This window comes from Dasypus novemcinctus, chromosome 14 (genome assembly GCF_030445035.2).
Source record: "Dasypus novemcinctus isolate mDasNov1 chromosome 14, mDasNov1.1.hap2, whole genome shotgun sequence".
In the NCBI taxonomy this organism is placed as follows: domain Eukaryota; kingdom Metazoa; phylum Chordata; class Mammalia; order Cingulata; family Dasypodidae; genus Dasypus; species Dasypus novemcinctus.
The window spans coordinates 54,515,142-54,533,959 of record NC_080686.1 but is presented as its reverse complement, the minus strand read 5'-3'; the positions used below and the strand labels follow the sequence as shown (position 1 = coordinate 54,533,959).

General features: G+C 38.7%; 1 protein-coding gene across 7 annotated transcripts in view; it reads left to right on the top strand.

Moving 5' to 3' along the window:
- The window catches only part of RUNX1T1 (RUNX1 partner transcriptional co-repressor 1), a 146,187-nt gene that overhangs the window by 36,951 nt on the left and 90,418 nt on the right, over positions 1–18,818 (top strand). The window contains exon 1 of one of the 7 annotated variants that reach the window (XM_071207901.1): positions 4,889–5,011. The exons of the other annotated variants lie outside the window; for them this stretch is intronic. Within the exon in view, the coding sequence (XP_071064002.1) occupies positions 5,005–5,011 (7 nt within the window). The 5' untranslated portion in view covers positions 4,889–5,004. Of the gene's footprint in view, positions 1–4,888; positions 5,012–18,818 lie in introns of those variants that run through there. 7 annotated transcript variants of the gene reach the window in all.

Genomic DNA, 18,818 nt, shown 5'->3' with positions numbered 1-18,818 from the left:
TATTTTAAGATTGGCACCTTCAAATTACAGGATTGGAGCACATTATTAACTCACTTTAGTTGATGGAGATGCAAAAATCAAAGTGACCTGAGTCCTTAAGTTTGACATAAGTCATAGGTGAAGGGAAGGGTCATGACTTCTATCTCCGAGCCTGCCACTTGTCCTGGCAGATTAGGATTTCTTGATAGACCCTACAGCATGTTCTCCATGGGACACTGTGTTGTCAGGTGCTTTGTCCGTTTAGTTGCAAATGATCCAAGCAGTGAAGCTTTTCTGCTTCTGGTACAATCACCTATTAAGGAAGGCTTCCTCCATCCAGCATGTTTTCTTTTTCTTGATTCCATCTTATTGCTAGCACTTAGGCCCCCTTGGCCAGCCAGAAATAACCCTTTGACCCCACAATATTTATACACTCTTCAAATTCTTAATATGGCAATCATGTCTCCTGTTCTTTTGCCATTTAAGCAAAGTTCTGTGAGCTGTTCTGTGGCCTGGCTGAAAGTTGAGGAGGCACAAAGGCTTGCCAGTCATTTCACTCCTCAAGGAAATATTTAAGGGAATTAGCATGAATGTGTCTAATTGTTTACCACAGACATTTATATAAAGGAGTTGAAGTGACAGGTAAGTAACCTCTTACCTTGGGGGAATACTTCCATGAACTTTTAAACTTAATTTTTCCTCTGTTCCATTCATTTCTTTGTGGTTAGTTGTAGCTTACGTTGCCGCCAAACTAAAACATCAACCATTTGTTTTTCTTGCAGACAAAGTATAATTGGATTTATGTTGGTCAGGAGACAATCTATTATGAAGTTTATTTAATACAGTTTCAGATGTCTTTCAATGGCAGAAACAAATGAATGTACATTTTTATTAGGTGTTGTATCTATTTAATTGACTGTCAGAGTGATGAGAAGTTAGGAAATCATCCAAAGGGAGAGGTCCATCTCCCTGAGCCCAACAGCTCACACATTAGGTAGGTTTGCCCTGTCAGTGGGATGCCTTTAGAAAACACTAATAGCTTCCAGCTGGGTGGAAAATCAAAACCTTTGGGGTCTGACAAAACTAGCAGATTTGAATTTGAAAGCAGAGCTAATGCCTCCATTTTATTTTTTACCACTCGCCCATAAAACATTATTTTCCAATATGTCAGCCTCATTTGGTGGCCAGTGGTCTGAAATTGAAAGTGGAACAAGCAAGCGGAGAAATCTGGACATTAGTGAGTCCGCCCTTTCAAACTGGTGTGCCACTTTGTGGAAGGGTCTCCTCTAAGAGCAGGGGGGTCTTAATGACCATTCATCAATGCTCGTTGGCTGATCATTGAGTGCCTTCTCATTCAGTTTATCAAGTCTTGCACATAAAAAGTCAGAATAAGCCTTATTCAGCTTTGTTAAAGCCAACTAGGAGTAAAATGCTCCATTTGAACCCATTTTGCCCTTGTTTTTTCACTTTGTTAATGCAGCCCTGCTTAAATGAGTGCCTTTATTGGGTCGGTTAGAATATCTGAAACTATTAATTCTCTTGTATTGAATAGCTGGTGGCAGGCCAGAGCAGATGGGGTAGGAAAGTATTTGGTTGGGTGTATTGCTTTCAATTAGGATCAATGAGGTTTCAGCTCCTTTGAATTAACTCACTTAATACCCACTGTGTGAAGTCACAGTGTATCACAACAGCCCGCTAGAAGCAGAGTGGAAAGTTGAGAAGACCTGTGGAAAAGCTTTAACTCATTCTCCCTTTGCCAGTGTAGGGGGTTTTCATTAACTGCAGATGATTTCAGTAGACTGCTAGTACCAATTGGTAAGTCAGGTTTGAAGGAGGAAAAATCTATACTTGAGAGCTGTTTTAGAAATAAGTAAAAAAGACCCTCCTATGTACGGTAATACAATACCATAATGCCTATCTAATGAATGATCTAAATTCATTGTCATAAACCAATTTGTGTGTGTGTGGTTTTTTTTTTTTTTTTGAGCACAGCATTATGTTTTAGACTATACTCATCATTACAGAAAGTGGTTCTTTAAACATTCTTTTAAAAATTGCTTAAAAATGCTCTGTTGTTAATTAAAAGACATGCATTAACTGACAAGGCTTTCCTGAGGAAGTATTTAATTGGTCAGTAATGTGATCTTTGTTATTGTTTTGGATAGATTTTAATTTTATAAAGTATGTTTCCTAATGTTGACTCAGTACATTGTTTTGTACTGGAGGAAACTTTTGCAATGCATTTTCTTTTCTTTTCTTTTTTCCATTCACCTGCATAAATGTATTCATCATGGTATCGATTGCCTATTTTTATTATCCAGTTTGGATGTTAGAACTCTTGGCTCCATATACGCTTTCTTTTTTATTAAAGGGGTAAGTTATTTCTGTCTAAGTAACTGTATAGAACTACATATCCAGGGTTCCCTGTTCAGAGAGAACTGCCAAATGGGATTGCTACTTTGCTTGCCTCAATGGATTAAATAATAGGAAGAAACTGGTTCCTTGAGAAAATGCTGAACTAGTCTCAGTTCAGTTAGGCCCTTTCTGCAATCAGACTTCTAGGTGAGAATCTCCAGGGATCCAGGTTTTGTTGACGTGGATCAATTTAAAGTGGCAATTACTGTAGTCAGATAACAGCTTAAAAAGCCTTTTTACACATAGAAAAGATACATAATCACAGAGCATATGGAAGTTCCGGTTTCTGAGCTGTAGTTTAGGGACTTGCAATGTATTGATATTAAGACCCAGTTTTAAAACCGGATATCATCCAGTTTTCTTAAAGTATATTGCAGTTTTGTCATATGATTTTCTGTTTGAGAAGTGATTCACCATGCATGTTGATGAAAGATTGGATTTCCAACTGTGAAAATGTTTTCTTTCTAACCTAGGTATAGTATTAAAAAAAAAAAATCGGCAGCATGTAACACTGAGTGGCTTTTTAAAAAATACTCTTTTTACAAATAAAAATCTACAGATTTAGGATACTGGAATTCCATTAAGTTCCTTATAGGGGAACTTAATTGATTATCACACTCATTCCTGCTATAAAGCTTTATGCCATAAGAATGCTTGAGCTCGGTGCTTAACTGTACTGAAATCCATTACACAGAACCTCATTACAAGTGACATCTAACTAAGATGAACGAAAAGATTGGCTTCATAAATAGGGTGCAGTATACTTTTAGTGACAGAACAGCGTAATCATTATGAATTGTAGTCTTTTTACAAGTTGTCTCTGACAATGATGGATTTTGGAGGGGTTCACTAGGTGAAGCATCACTTCTTGGGTACAGTATTTAGGGGCTGTAGAAGTTCTTATTGATTGTGATGATCAAAGATGATTTATTTTTAGTTAGGGCAAGATGTGTGTGTGTGCGTGGGTGTGCTTTGAAACAGGTTGTATGCACTCAATTGGGGAGAGATGTAGGAAGAATGAGTAGGTAGAAGTCAGTCACTGCCTCTGTTTTCAGATACATTTTTAAAAATAAATCATTTCTTTGAGGCAGCAAGTAGGGGGGGAATCAGTCTGACCGGGGCTCACAGCAAATGGCTAAGTGTAGAATAAGCAAAGGCCATATTGGAGACGGTAAAGGGATAGCAAGAGTTAAAGGGGATGCTCGGGTAGGTCAGATTCAAGGAGCCTGCAGGCTGGTCTGAGAGAGGCTCCTGAGTGGAATCTTTCTGTGTTTATAGTGAATTGAACTTCCCTGGAAAGGTAAAGCCTGAGGGATCTATCCCATCCTGTGCCCTGTTTTAAAAACAAACACAAACCCGGGAAGGATTTTCAAGTGGTAAAATGAGGAAGAGTTTTAGAAGGGAACAGTATTTTCCCTCTGCTTGGCATTTTTGTGTGTTTAGAAAAGGCGTGCAAGGCAGGCTCCAGGAGTATGTTTCTCCTATGAGGCAAGGATGTTTTACAAAGGACTAAAGAGGGACTGCTGAGAGGAAAATAGTCAGCTTTAGATAAAGCCCTATAACAAAGGCTCATAGTTTTATATATCATGGTGTCCATTAAAGCTTAATAGGGAAGAGTCCATTGAACCTGGTTGGGTATGTGTTATTCATGGGAAGGATAAACATTTAAGGGTGTGCAAAAAAAGTCAGAAATCAGGAGGACATGATTGTTCAGCTTTTGAAAAGGCTTTACAGTGAAGATTTTGTTTTCATCTCCCATGGATCTCTATGCAAGGTAGAGGAGAGTAAGCTGAAAATGTTTGGAGCATATCAACGCAGGAATCCCAGGAGGTTAAAAGCACTCTAGTAAAAGAAAAGTGGTCTGCTTCTGCTCCTAAAAAGTGTTCTATTTTACACAGAGCACTAAGAAGCTGACAAAGGGAATGATTCTGATACTTTAGTCAATATAATAAACTGGCACAATATACAAAATCCTATAAAATGCTTTTATATTGTTTTGCATTTCCAGTTGAATAAACAGGCTCTGAGGTTTGTGTCTGTTTGTTTTTTTACATATAATTTCTAATTATGGCTGTTAAAATGGAAAGATGAAGGAAAGCCCTTGATTTTTGAGCAGTCAGAGGGGGCCAGGTCTACTTTTCATTCTTTTGGCAAAACAAGGGTTAACTTTTAACAGGATGGGGATGGGGTGAGTTGGGGAATGAATTATTCAGCATTTAGCTTATCTTTCTGCATTTTACTTTCTGTGTTTTGGTGCTCTGGAACTTCCGGAGAGAGTAGAGGCTTGAAAGGGTTGTCAGGGTCGTGATATTTCGCACACACCTCCCTGTCATTGTTCTGCCTGAAGAGACAGGGCTGGGTTCATGGCCACATGTGCTCCTGTCATCATCCACATTTCTGCTCCAAGTGCAATCCGGAGTGTCAGCTCTCCATCTGTCTCTGCCTGGCAGGCGCACGCGCCCAGCACCCTGCCTCCGGCGATGCCGCCCCAGCCCCTTCTGACGGCTCTCCTCTCCCCGCCGGCGCTCATTCCAGAACTGGAGGCATGAGCCCGGAACGTGCTTGCTTTTAGGAGGGAGCCACTTGCAGTTTGGTTTGCTTGGTGCAAGGATGCCTGGTGAGTTAATGCATGCTCTGCGTTCTCTCTGATTTTTATATGAAGAAAGCTTACTTTTATTGTGCGTGGAAAATATACGGTGCGCCGTATTTTGTGTGGGCAGGAAGAGGCTGGGGGTGACAAAGGTGACAGGTCGATAAAGAGAATCCTCAGGATCTGTTCAGAGGTACGGGGATGGAGCCCTTGGTTCTAAATTTGGGGAGGTGTGCTTTAAAGGCTTGAGGAGAAGCCCTGCCACATAAGTTGGCCAGAGCAGTTTACTTGAGGGGTTCAGTTCAATAAGAGGAAGTATTGTTTCTCTTCTGGATTACACGACTGTGTCATCTGTACCTTATTGTCATGGGAATTTCATCTGTGGAGAGAGTTTTCAGATTATGGTGGCGTCCTGGGATGAGATCTCTTTAAAAAGCTGTTTATGTTAGAGAAAGTGAAGGAAGATTTTGAACTACAAATAATTTCAGTCTTGCCCTAATTCACAGTTCTTGGATATTATCGGGCAAATGATCGGTTAATTTTTTAAAAGTCTACTGAATTAGTGAAGCTCTTGTGGCCATGGAAATATACTATATGTCACTTTTGTCAGAAAAATATTATCTTTGGAGCTTGGAGACTTTCTGCTGCCAGGGAAAGCTCCGTTTTTGGAGAAGCCTGCTTAGAGCCTAAGTTTTTTGGGAGAAGTCTGCCGGGGGAAACGGTTGTGTCTGCTGTTCTCAAGAACCGTCTGAATTGCCCTGTGCCTAATTTAAGCAGCCTGTCTCCAGATAAAAGAGACAGGGCAGATAGAGATTCTCCAGCTGGCTGATTCCTGCGGATTATTTGGGTAGGACAGGCAGAAGAGGCTGTGCTTGGTCACTGAGTTTGTACACCTCACAGATGGTGTTTTGAAACATTATCTGCCCGTTTTCTGCAACCACAGTTGTGTGTAGGTATTGCCAGTTGTTTGAGGAATGAATGTTTTTCCCTTTAGGGTGCATCTTGTTGTCCTCGTCATTGTTGTATGTGCAGAAAGGATGCATTTGTGGCAGAATTGGACTTTTTCATTAGCTCAGTAGACTGGGAATGTGTGTAGCTGAAATATGGGGAAAATCAATTTGCAAAAAGACAATGACTGAGGTCTTTGAAAGGTCGTTTTAAGCCTAAGCTCTCATCTTGATTGATAATGTACCATGCAACTAAAGATGTAATGTGCTTTAGGTACATGCTATGGAATCAGTATGAAAAGTGCTTTTTACTCTTCCACCAGAAAATTGTTGCATAGTTTCCTATGATTTTTATGTCATAATTTAAATCATCTTTGTTTTCATACTCTTAATAAATATGTGCTAAGTGATCTGATTTATCAGCATTTTGAAGTCTTTATTTTATTGTGATAAAACAAAGCCCCTCAATAACCAAAGCTATTTGTGAATGATAATAGTCAAAAGAGATTAGTTAGGAGCTTTGCTACCCCTAACTAATTACAAGATTTTAAAATAATCTTCAAAGCATCCTTATTTAAAATGTATTGAACTGTATTTAAGGTTTTAGAATCCTTGGTAAGTTTGTGTTTAGTATTAAGTTCTTAATATCTGACTGGTTCTAAAGCGGTAGCCTGAAGTGTGGGCAGTGTTTCTCTCTTTCCCTCATCAACTGTGTTAGAAAACCTTGTACTTGGATACAGAGAATATATTAACAGCTGTGACTATGAGCATGTGCCAGAATGGCGATACTTGAGCAGATCCGACACTTGGCTATTTTTGACACCCATCTGCACTTTTTAAACTTTACTATAGAGTGTACTATCTCTTAAAATGTGTTCAGGATATTTTAGTCCATACATATATGTTTATATTAATGGACTCTGTTAGCCATTTGGGGCAGATTTTATATTTTTAATTAAGATGTGTAATCTGATTGTCACTGTTTTTTAATTTGACTACATATTTTTATGTGAACATTAATTTTTTTTGGATAGTTCAAGTGTCAGAACTGGTTCCTGGTTGTCTCAAACTTGATGTAACAATTACTTTTTCATAATAATGGGGATCCCTGTAAACAGATGTGCATAAACAGAACTTATTCAAAACCCTACAGAGACTTTGGAGGTGATCAAAGGCTTTGGGGGTGGGTAGGTAGGAAACATTAATTCAGGGATTTCTAGAACTATTTTGGTTTACAAAAGCACATTTTAGCTGTTGGCAGCAAACTGTCACAAAATGAACTATGAAAAGTCAAAAGAAGAGGCCACACATGCTTTAATGAAATAGATTAAACTATTTTAAAATTAACTTAATATAAGGAAATGTCATTTCACTGCCTGCCTGTCACATTTGTAACAACTAGATCCTTGTGTTTTAAGAGAAGAAAAATGTTTTGTTATGAGAAGGCTGGGAGACCTTGGGCATTATATTGTTTTCAGGAGTAGGTGACTCCAAGCTTTCTATAAGGCTAATATTTTGATCAATTTTTGTATAATATTATCAAAGAACATATGTAGACCTGCCAAATGCTTTCAGGACTGTTTCCTTAAAAGGACAATTAAGTGAGCATGGTCCCTGTAGCTCAGAAATAGTGCTATTCTTTTAGAAGATAGCTAGCATTAGGTCAGACCACCCTTTCTCAATGGTCCTGTTCTCCAGATGTGCCTGGAACTTTTTTTTTAAGTTCAAGTTTCCAAAAAAAAAAAAAAGGGTTTGTTTTTAAAATCTGGTTTTACTTAAGACATCTCCATCCTGGAGTGCATTTCATAAATTGCCCACATATTTTTCTTAGCAGAGAACTTAACTGGCTGTAATTTTTAACACATGGCCACATCATGTGATATTTTCAAAACACTTACACATAGCTTTAAGAAGGTCCCTGCAGAAATGATCCATCTTCTCACAGCCGGCCCCATTTTTAACAGCATATCTGCATTTTCCATTTAGTAGAGCTATATATTATTAGCTTACATTTTTGGGTAGTAAAACAGTGCATTGCTGATTGTAAAACATGGACTTTATTATCTGCTGAAAATTGATTTGGCATTTATAGCCACTGTGTATTAGACTGTTTTTCTGTTTTTAACATTAATGCTTGCAAGCGATGATTTGGGTAAAAAACAGAACTGGAATTGCCATGGACAGATAACTGTTAGTGTCCTTAGTAACTGAACATTTGGATAATGCACCTGGTTATTTTTTAATAGATGCATCTAAGTGCCATTGTACAGGAATAAAAAATAGTGTTTGACACTATTTTACTTTGCAGGTTGTTTTCTCATTGTATTAGGCTAACTCTTTGCTGTATAGCCTCCTGCCAACTATTAAAAGAAAGCTAGCTAAATAAGCCGTAAATACCCGATTATAAATGTAAATCGAGCAGCTTTTACTTATTTCTAAAGTTTGGAAGTTTGAACTTTCCTTCAAACTCTGGCACCCTTTCCCTTGTTCTTTTTAAATTCTTTTCTGTAAATATTCTGAGTACTTGGCCTCTTAGTTATATATATTTTAAATAATACTTGGCAACTTTTACAAGGCATCATTGTGTGCACTTAATGGTCTATTAAAAAAGATTAGTGCTTAATCTTTTTTTGGGGGGTGGTTAAAATTTCTGAAGTTTTCATGACACAATTGTTTATTTTTATTTTTTATAGTAAACATTTGCTTAGTAGGCATTGTATTGCCTAGAAATATTTATTAGCCATTTCATCACTATTCCGATAATAAATGTTCTCAAAGAAAATGCTGTAATTATAATATTTTGAACAGCATTTTGAATGTTTTAGAGCTGGAAGGTGTATCATTTACAGATGTTGAAACTGAGGCTTATAGAGGTTAAGCAACTTGCTCAAGTTGTTTGTTAAATAAGGTCTTCCCATTTTTTTTTTTTACTATACTGCTTCTAAATCTCAAGTATACATTAAATCATCTTAACATACTAGTGCCAGTCTTACTTTGTTGTCCTTTATCTTCAACCCCTAGATTACTCTTGCCATATGCTTTCTTGACTCTTACACTAGGATTGTAGTTATGTGGGAGAAAATTCTGAACAGTCATCACTTGACCTGTGGCAAAAGTATCCCATCAAATCTATATTATATTTGTTTGGAAATGGGGGACCCTAAATGTTTGTAGAGTATGAAGCAGAGCAAATAATGTAAGACTATGACAAGCGAAAGGCTATTGTAATAAGAAAATTCAGATAGTAGACAATTTGTAGGTTGTTCAAAATGAGTCAGGTTCTTCCATGACCTCAAAGTCTTCAGAGTTCTAGTGCTCCAGGCATAGAAGTAGATAGTAATTTTGATATCCGGTGATAAGAGGCAGGATGCTGGGAGGAGACAGGCTAAAGAATCCCAGAGGTAAGATACCTAACTGGATTATCCGGCAAGGACATAGGGGAAGGAGTGGGTGATGATGGGTGATCTAATGTTTATTAGGAAGTGCCTAGATTCCTAGTTGCCCCATATTGGATCACAGTTAACGTAACGTAATGTTTTTAGTTAGCTTTTATCTTAAAAATAGAAACACTCATTTTTGTTTTATTAAACTTTAATTTCTATGTGTGACACGGGTATAGTTATTTCTTGAAAGCGGTTTCTTTGTGTAGAGTTGCGGTTCTTCATAGCTACCCTTATCTAGTGGAATAAGTCATTAACTTAAATGACTCATAACTGGAGAACAATAGGATTTCACACCTGACCAAGAAGCAGGTTTATCTGGCTGGCTTTTTCAAACAGCTGTTTGCATTAATTAATATTAATGTAAATGTACTTTCTGAGAATGTCTAGCTTAATTATGTTTTCCAACCCATAGAGTTCCAATCAAAGGAATCAGGAAATCCTCTTAACCTCAAAGGGAATATATAATTGCCATCTCTGAATGGAAGAAATCTCTGATAGTATACTAAGAGCAGCCATTTATTGAAAGCCTATATGTGCCAGACCCCGGGCTAGGCACTTTAGATACTTTCTCTCAAATTCTCACTACAGTTCTGCGGATTAAGTGTTTCTGTCACCATGTGATAAATTTGAAACCTGAAGATAGATAAATTAAGCGGTTTGCCCAAGGTCACATAGATACAGTGAAATTGCAGAGATGCGATTCCTGGGCCTGCCTGTTGGCTTTGGGTTCTTCCTTCTTTTCTTCTTGAGGAGGACGGGTATGTTGTGGCTTGATGAAGCTATTTTGAAATTGAGGCTGACGGGAAGCATTTTAAACAGAATGTCTTAATTTGAATTAGAGCAGCATAGAAGTTAGGGTTCTCTTTGCTGAAAGAAAAAGTGAAAAAACAGCCTTCATCATCAAGAATAATCTTGCATAAAGCAGGTTAGGATGCTTTGCATTTCTCTATGTATTCATGCTTCTCGGAAGAGAGTAGGGGCGTAAAGGAGCTAATAGCATTATTTTGAAAAGCCTAAGAGAAATAATACATTTGCTGTATTATTTCTGATAAAGCTGCACCAGTTAACTAAAACACTGTGATGGTTGCTCTTGTGTGTCAGTTTGGCCAGGTGAAGGTGTCCAGTTGTTTGGTCAAACTCTGGCCGAGATGTTGCTGTGGAGGTAGGTATTTTGTAGAGGGGAATTAGCATCTGCTTGCAGTTGTGATTACCTTCTTTTTTTCTCTCTTATTCTTCTTCTTTATTTTCTTTTAAATTTTACATTCAAAAAATATGAGGTCCCCATATTCCCCCTACCCATGCCACCCTACCCATGCCACCCCTCCCCCATCAACAAACTCTTCCATCATTGTGGCACATCCACTGCACCTGGTGAACCGCTGCAGCACATGGACAGTGGTCCACATTGTAGGCCACACTCTGCCCCAGTCCACCCAGTGGGCCACGACAGGACACACACCATCCAGCATCTGTCCCTGCAGCACCACCCAGGACAACTCCAAATCCTGAAAATGCCCCCACACCATATCTCTTCTTCCCTCTCCCGACCATCAGCAGCCACCGTGGTCACCCTCTCCACATCACTACTACAATTTTTTTTTACCTTCTAACGTGGGTGGGCCTTATCCAATCCGTTGGAGACCTTAAATGCAAGGAATTGAGTATTCCAGGAAGAAGGTGTTCTGTCTCAAGATTACACCCTTTTTGTGTGGTCTGTGTATCTTTAAAAAAAAAAAAAGGGGGGGGGGGACTACACGCTTACCCCCTCCTGAGCTTCCATCCTAAGGAACCAGGCAGGATTCAAGACCTTGGCAACCCTAAAGATTTCCCTCAGGCCGGCCCTATACCACAGTCTTCTGAGACAATTTCTTATAAGTCTGTGTGTGTGTGCATATCCAGTTGGTTCTTTTAACATTTACCTTTCTTGGTGATAAGACAAGCCTGGTTATCTTTTGTTCATCAGAAGCTCAAGTGGATGACTCTATGTTTTGGATTAGTAGAGAATTGGAAAGTAAATGATAAGTTTAAATACATGGGTAGATAAATTGTTAAAAATTGTGTAGATTGGGGAGCTGGTATAGCTCTGTGGTTGAGAGCCTGTTTCCCATGAACAAGGTTCAATCTCTGGCACCTTCAAAAAACGTGTGTGTGTGTGTATGTGTGTGTGTGTGTGTATGTGTGTGTGTGTGTGTGTGTGTGTGTGTCTTAAAGAAAGAAAATCCGGTCTCTTGATGGTAATACCTGCTGGGTACCAATTCCCATGCTTCTGCCCCAGGAGCCTCCTAGGCTTGCAGGTGAGGTGTTTTCAGATCATTGTAATGTAGGAAAGCAGACATCTCCCCTGCCCTCTTACCCCCTCCCCCCACCTCCAAAACAGTTCATTTTTAAGATTTTAAGATGCCTTCTCCAGAAGAACTTCACTGCTGTTTCCCACATTTCTCTTTTTGAGGTCAAATAAGTATAGCCTGTAAATGGCTCATTTTATTAGTAGGATTCTTTAATTTTGTGTGGCTTATTAATATGAATAGGACACTTGCTGCTCATGCAACAAAATAATTTTAAAAGTACGTGTGAAAACATGATATTGAGAAGAATTGGGCCTAAAGAGCTATGTAATTAGTTAGGCAGAAATGGACTTTGGAAAGGGAAGGGTATTAGAGGGTGTCTTTACCATGTATTTGTGCCTTTAACAAGAGTCTTAAAGAATTTGACAAAATAAACAGGCCATTCTTAATAATCTGGGGTGATTTTGATGAGGTGCTAAATTACTTTGAGAACTTTAAGAAAATTGCTATGCTTCTGAACATATTATTTTACATTTGGACTTTGCTTGATTTAACTGTACTGCCTTCCTCAGGACTTATTTGCTTTAATGATTCTCAGGTTATTGGAAGGAAAATAAATAATAGTCCCAAGGTAACATTTTATATATTGCATTTGATATGCTTAACATTATCCTGACAAGAATATGACTGAAACAGTGAAAAGCCTTGGTTCTGATACTTTCTGTGTGAGCGATGGACATTTCCTCTTGATCGTGGTTGTATCTAAACCTTATATAGTCAGCACTTACAGAAACACTTCATTAGAAAGCCTGTTAATGTTTATTTTGTTCTTCCTTTCTACTCTTGCATTAGTTAAATTTGCATGACCTGGAGACTGAAAATATTAAGAGGAATAAGAATGAAGGTTTTTGTCCTTGGAGAGAAAATACTTTAAAATAACAAATCAATTTTATTGATGCATGTTATAAAGCATATAGTTAAATCAGAGATATTTTGTATAACCAAATAGTTGTGCATTCATTACTCCAATTATTATTAGTGTTTTCATTATTCCAATAATAATAAACAAAAAACAAACAAGAAAATTCAATCTCTGTTTCTCCTGCCGTACATAGCTGATACTTCTGACTATTCTTGCATATTTATTTATTTACTTATTAAGCAATTTTATTGAAATATATTCACATACCATATAGTCTATCTAAAGTATATTATCAGTGGCTTTTAGTATAATCACAAGAAAATAAATTTTTTTCTTTTGAGGAACTTGGGTCCAGGGATTGAACCCGGGACCTCCTATATGGAAGCTGGTGCTCAACCACTGAATCACATCAGCTCCCCTGCACTGGTATTTTTTTGTTTGCTTTGCTTGTTGTTTGTTTTTGTTTTTTCTAGGAGTCACTAGGAACAGAACCTCCCGTGTGGGAAGCAGGCGCTCAACTGCTTGAACCGCATCTGCTCCCAAGAAAATACTTTTTAAACTTTGCATTCAATGTTAATTTTTTTCTGAACTTCTGAAAATATTCCCAATCTTTGATTGATAAAAAATAGTGATAGAAGTCAGAGGCAAAATACAATTTATTAATTGCCCAGGCATTCATTTACATAACCAGTGTTTGCTAAGCATGAAGTGCTCAAAAAAACTGGCAAATGGAGATGTGATCAGACCTTCAAAACCTTTTTTAATTTGCACAATTCAAAGTCTTTCTGGTACCCAGAACTTGCTTCACAGGAAGTTGTTGATACTATTTTACTGGCTATTTACTACACAGAGACTGTCTTTGCTTTTATTTTTCATCTTCATCTACACATCAGTCAATTGTTCTGCAGCTAAAGTATTTGGCATAATATCAATGTAAAGTTAATAAATCTTCTACCAAAACCTTTTGAATAATTGAACTAATTTTAGTATTTTCCAGAGAGTAGAAGAGTGTCTCTTGAAACCACAATGTCACTTTGGTTAACTTGTTAGATTTTTTTTTTTTTAAGATTTATTTTTTATTTATTCCGCCCTCCCCCACCCCCCCCAAGTTGTCTGCTCTCTGTGTCCATTCCCTGTGTGTTCTTCTGTGACCACTTCTATCCTTATCAGTTGCACCGGGAATCTGTGTTTCTTTTTGTTGCATCATCTTGTTCTGTCAGCAATCCGTGTGTATTCCTGGGCAGGTTGCATTTTCTTTCGCGCTGGGCAGCTCTCCTTACGGGGTGCACTCCTTGCGCGTGGGGCTCCCCTACGCGGGGGACACCCCTGCGTGGCACGGCATTCCTTGCGCACATCAGCACTGTGCATGGGCCAGCTCCACACGGGTCAAGGACCCGTTTGAACTGCGGACCTCCCATGTAATAGATGGATGCCCTAACCATTGGGCCAAGTCTGTTTACCGACTTGTTAATTTTTATCTTTATTAATCATTTTGAATGGCCGTGGTTTTCATACTTAACTATACTCTTGAACTGTGTCTTAGGATTTGATTTATATTATGAACAATTGGTATATTGTGTTGATGAGGCCATCTATTAAAAAGGACAAAACACTGAGTATGTCAATTCCTCGGGTATGAATCAAAGTTCTTGAACCACTTAGTACCTTGACCAGGAAGAAAACACTGGTCGAGTGTTACCTTGTTTGCCTTAAAGCAGAGACAATTATTCTACTTATTTACCTTCAGGATTATGGTAATAATGATTATAAATAGATTGTATGCCCCTGTAAAGCAGAGCATACATGTGAAGGGGCTACTAAGGGTAGACAGCAAAGCTCTCCAGACTTAAAAATAAGGGACAATGTCTGACCTCACGTGAAAATGGTTCTTGACTGTTGTGCATAGTGAGTTTCGTTTCCATTTGGGATTTTCTGAGTTTTGTCTAGGTTTGATAGGATTATCTCTTTCTGAGGGCTCTCCATACCCTTCAGACCCCACCCTTCTCTGTGTTAATATACCCTCCCTTTACCCATCCCAGTAATTTGTTGTCTTGGAAACCAGAAACCAAACAGAATAATAAGCAAAATAATAAAGTTCGTTTTTAAGTGAGAGCATGGTTGCCCATCTTGGTTTTATTCAGGTTTTAATAAATGGCAGTTTTAATGTGTGGTATCAGTTTGGCTTTACTCAGTCTTTCCCCACCTTTTCTGATTTTCTGATCTTTTGGTAAGTGATGCTGCTAGAGAGCTGAATGCTTTATAGCCTTTTACTTCAGTTCTATGTTACCCCAGGACAAACTTTCTTTGTTAAAATAGACATTTCAGGCATCATCAACTCTGTTAAAATAGATATTTTAAGCATCATCATAAAGCTGCCATTTACATTAAGATCTTGATTTCCTCGTTCTAATAATTCCTTTCCAGGCTACCTGTGAGCCTGGAATATAGTAGACAGTCAGCAAATGTTTACTTAATGAATGTGTGAGTGGATGAGAGGTGGACTGGGGTTCACAGAGATTTTAAAGGAAAGAAATAATACAGAAAGCATGTTAATTATGAAGGAAAACATTCAAGAAGATGATTATATAAAAAAATTTTTTTAGATAAATGATATTTAAGAATCAAGCATTTGGGAGTTAAGGAAAAATAAATTTATCATTCTACCATGTGGCTTTATTAGTAGCTACCTTGTATTAGTTAAAATTGCATGTGTCTCTATAAGTGATTGATCATGTAATACAACATTTAACATTTCAAAAACCTTATGACATAATTACTTCAATTAGAAACAAAATCAAGGGCTACTGACAGCTGTATGTAATATTTTGGGAAATATGCTCCTCCACTGTCTAAACCCTTTCAAGTAGTTTGGCCTTCTTTCTTCCCTATTGCCCAATGTGGGATGGGTATAAGGTTTTAGTCTTCTACCAGGCATATTCAGTAAGATTTTAGCAAAAGACAAATGTTAACAAAATGTTTTTGTCTTTTCATGACACAGTGTATTCAGCCAATAGTTTCTTGCTACCAGTAATTTTAGACAAGTAGCAATTTTTGAGAGGCTGATAAAACTTATCTTTTTTTCTTCTTTTAAGATTTATTTATTTATGCCCCCCCCATTGTTTTGGTGCTCACTGTCTGCACTCTGCCTGCTTGTCTTCTCTTTAGGAGGCACCCATGGGAACCACGTGGGAGAGAGGTGCTCAGTTGCTTGAGCCACGTTCACTCCCTGTTTGTTGTGTGTCTCAATCTCTTTCCTCTGTGTCTTTTTGTTGTGTCATCTTGTTGCATCCGCTTGCCGCGCCTGCCCCACTGCACCAGCTCACCTTCTCCAGGAAGCACCGGGACCACTCATGTGGTAGGCGGGAACCCAATCGCTTGAGCCTCATTTGCTTCCCTAAAAATTATTTTAAAGACTCTAGAGAGACTGGTATGATGATTCATTCAATATGTGATAATACATTGTCTTGAAAAACATGACTTCTTGTGTTAATCCTGCTTTCTTTAAATGTTTTTGCCTTCTTATATTTGTTTCTCTATGCACATTGGATCCTTTGGAAGGATTAGTGTAAGACTTTTGAGTTCAGAGACCATCCTTACATAGTATACCTTGCTAATTTGACAGATATTTTTATAATTCTCTTAATTCTTGCCTTTTAAAAATTCTAGGGCAGAGCGGGTGTAGCTCAGTGATTGAGTGCTTGCTTCCGATGTACAAGGTCCTGGGTTCAATCCCTGGTACCTCCTCAAAGAAAAATTCTAGGGTAGTCAGTTGAGCTTATGGACTCACTGGCTTTATTTTTATAAGGATGTTGCACAGATTAAAGACTTTCACAGACTCACTTTGGAAACATGGTACCGAATGGTGTAGACAAGGTCTCAAGGTTGGTTCCAGCATGAGCAGCACCAGCAGCAGGCGGGAACTAATAGAAATGCAGATTCTCTCTACCTTACCCGGATTTATTGAAACAGAAACTCCAGGGGTGGGACTCATAGTTGGTGTTGGGAAAAACCCCCTACCCCTGGTGATTCTGAAGCATGTTTAAGTTTGAGAACCACTGTTGTAAATTAATATGGATATATTTTGTCTCCCTGTGTATTCTAGAGAAAACACTCCCTTGGTCATTAAAAAAACCTGTGAAGGCCCTAGGTAAATGGAAATCAATCATTTTGAAGCCACCTTTCTATTACACTCATAATTTTATAAGTTAATGGGTGCTCTTAGAGAATATTTAGGTGGGCCTACATTTCACAGTAATGTCAGGTAATCATGAAAGTTGAGATATATAAAATTTTCCTTTACTTTTTCGCTGCATAACATGAAGGGTTCAGTGTAATTTTTAAAAGAGATTATTTGTCTGTTATGTGCACTCTCTGTCTGCTTGTCTTCTTTTTTTTAGTAGGTACCAGGAACCAAACCCATGACCTCCCATGTGGGAAGGAATTCCCCAATTGCTTGAACCACCTCCAGTCCCTGCTTGTGGTGTCTCTCATTGTGTTTCCTCACTGTGTCTTCACATGGCATCATCTTCTTGGGTCAACTCACAATGCCAGCTCGTTGCATCAGTTTGCTGTCTTGCTTGTCCTCTTTAGGAGGCTCCAGGAACCAAACCTGGGACCTCCCATGTGGTAGGTGGGTGCCCAACCGCTCGAGCCTCATCCGCTTCCCAGTTCAGCGTTAATTAAAAAGGGTTTCATCAGTAGTGCCCCGAGAAGGTTTATTTTGTATGTCTTCTGTATTTTCTGTTCTCTTTTATGCTTGGTAGGTCTTTAGTAAGCATAGTCTGACGCGCTTTGTGGCCTTTGCCTCCCGTGATAAAATAGATTGAAATGATTCCTGGCACCATCTGGTGAAGAGGAGCAGCCCTGGAGGACTGACTGTGCTTTGAGAGAAAGTGACTGAATGCTAAGAAATGTGGAAGTCTAGGGACATAGGCAAAGGATTTTTTTTTTTTTAAAGAGCATGAACATTAATACATCTTCTTGAGGTTTGATGGGACATGTACTGCCTACTGCCCCATCTGGTGCTTATGATAGCATGGCATATTAGCATGCTGCAAGTTCATAATGCATTCAGGGGAGGAAACATCCCTTGCATACCAATTGAGGCATCCTCTCTTTCAGAACTGCTTTTGAATTTCAATGATGTTTATATCTTCCAAGCCGTGACTGAACTGAGCATTTCCGCTCTGAGGAATACCGTGAGCAAGTATGTGCGTGTGTGTGTGTGTTCCCTCTTATTCTACTGTCAATCTATCTTCCTCTCTCCTTTTTTCTTGGTGAATTATAAGTAGTTCTTAATATCACCTTGGCATATGATTTTTTTTTTAATTTCCCTTTCGAAACCACATAATACATTGTTATTTCATCTATGGCACTTAAAATATTTTACCTCATAGAATTATTTGTCTAGTATCCCTTATAGATTGGATACTTTTTGTGGGCCAGGCCTGCATCTGGTTATCTATGGTACCTAGAGTTCAGGCATCCACTTAATAAATATTTATTTATTATGCTCACACTGTGCATCTGACAACGTTACAGGTGCGGGGAAATCAGTAGCAAGCGAGACTGATGACTCCCTCCTCTCTGAACATTTCAGTTGGGGAGGAGACAAACAATAGACAAAGGAACAGATATATGAGCAAGATCATTTCAGATAGCAGTAAGTATAATTTAAAAAAAAAACAAAACAGGCTTGACAGAAAATTTAGGTAGGTGGGGGGGGGAAGCTCATTTAGATTGGATTGTCAAGGTAGACACCTCTAAGAAGGTGAGATTTTTGTGAGCCTTAATTGATCAGAAGGTTTGTGACAGTGGATTAATAGCAGGTGCAAAAGTCCTGAGGTGGTAACAGGATTGGCATTTCCAAGAGTCAGGGTGGCCTAAACCAAGTTCAGGGATTAGCCCTTTTGCTAGGAGTTAGGAATTTTTTTAAAAAAATATTTTTTAATTTTTTTTATTTATCCCTCCCGGTTATCTGCTCTCTGTGTCCATTCACTGTGTGTTCTTCTGTGACCGCTTCTATCCTTAGCAGCAGCACTGGGAATCTGTGTTTCTTTTTGTTGCATCATCTTGTTGTGTCAGCTCTCCATGTGTGCAGCACCCTTCCTGGGCAGGCTGCACTTTCTTTCGTGCTGGGCGGCTCTCCTTACGGGGCGCACTCCTTGCGCATGGGGCTCCCCTACGCAGGGCAGTCTTTGCACGCATCAGCACTGCGCATGGGCCAGCTCCACACGG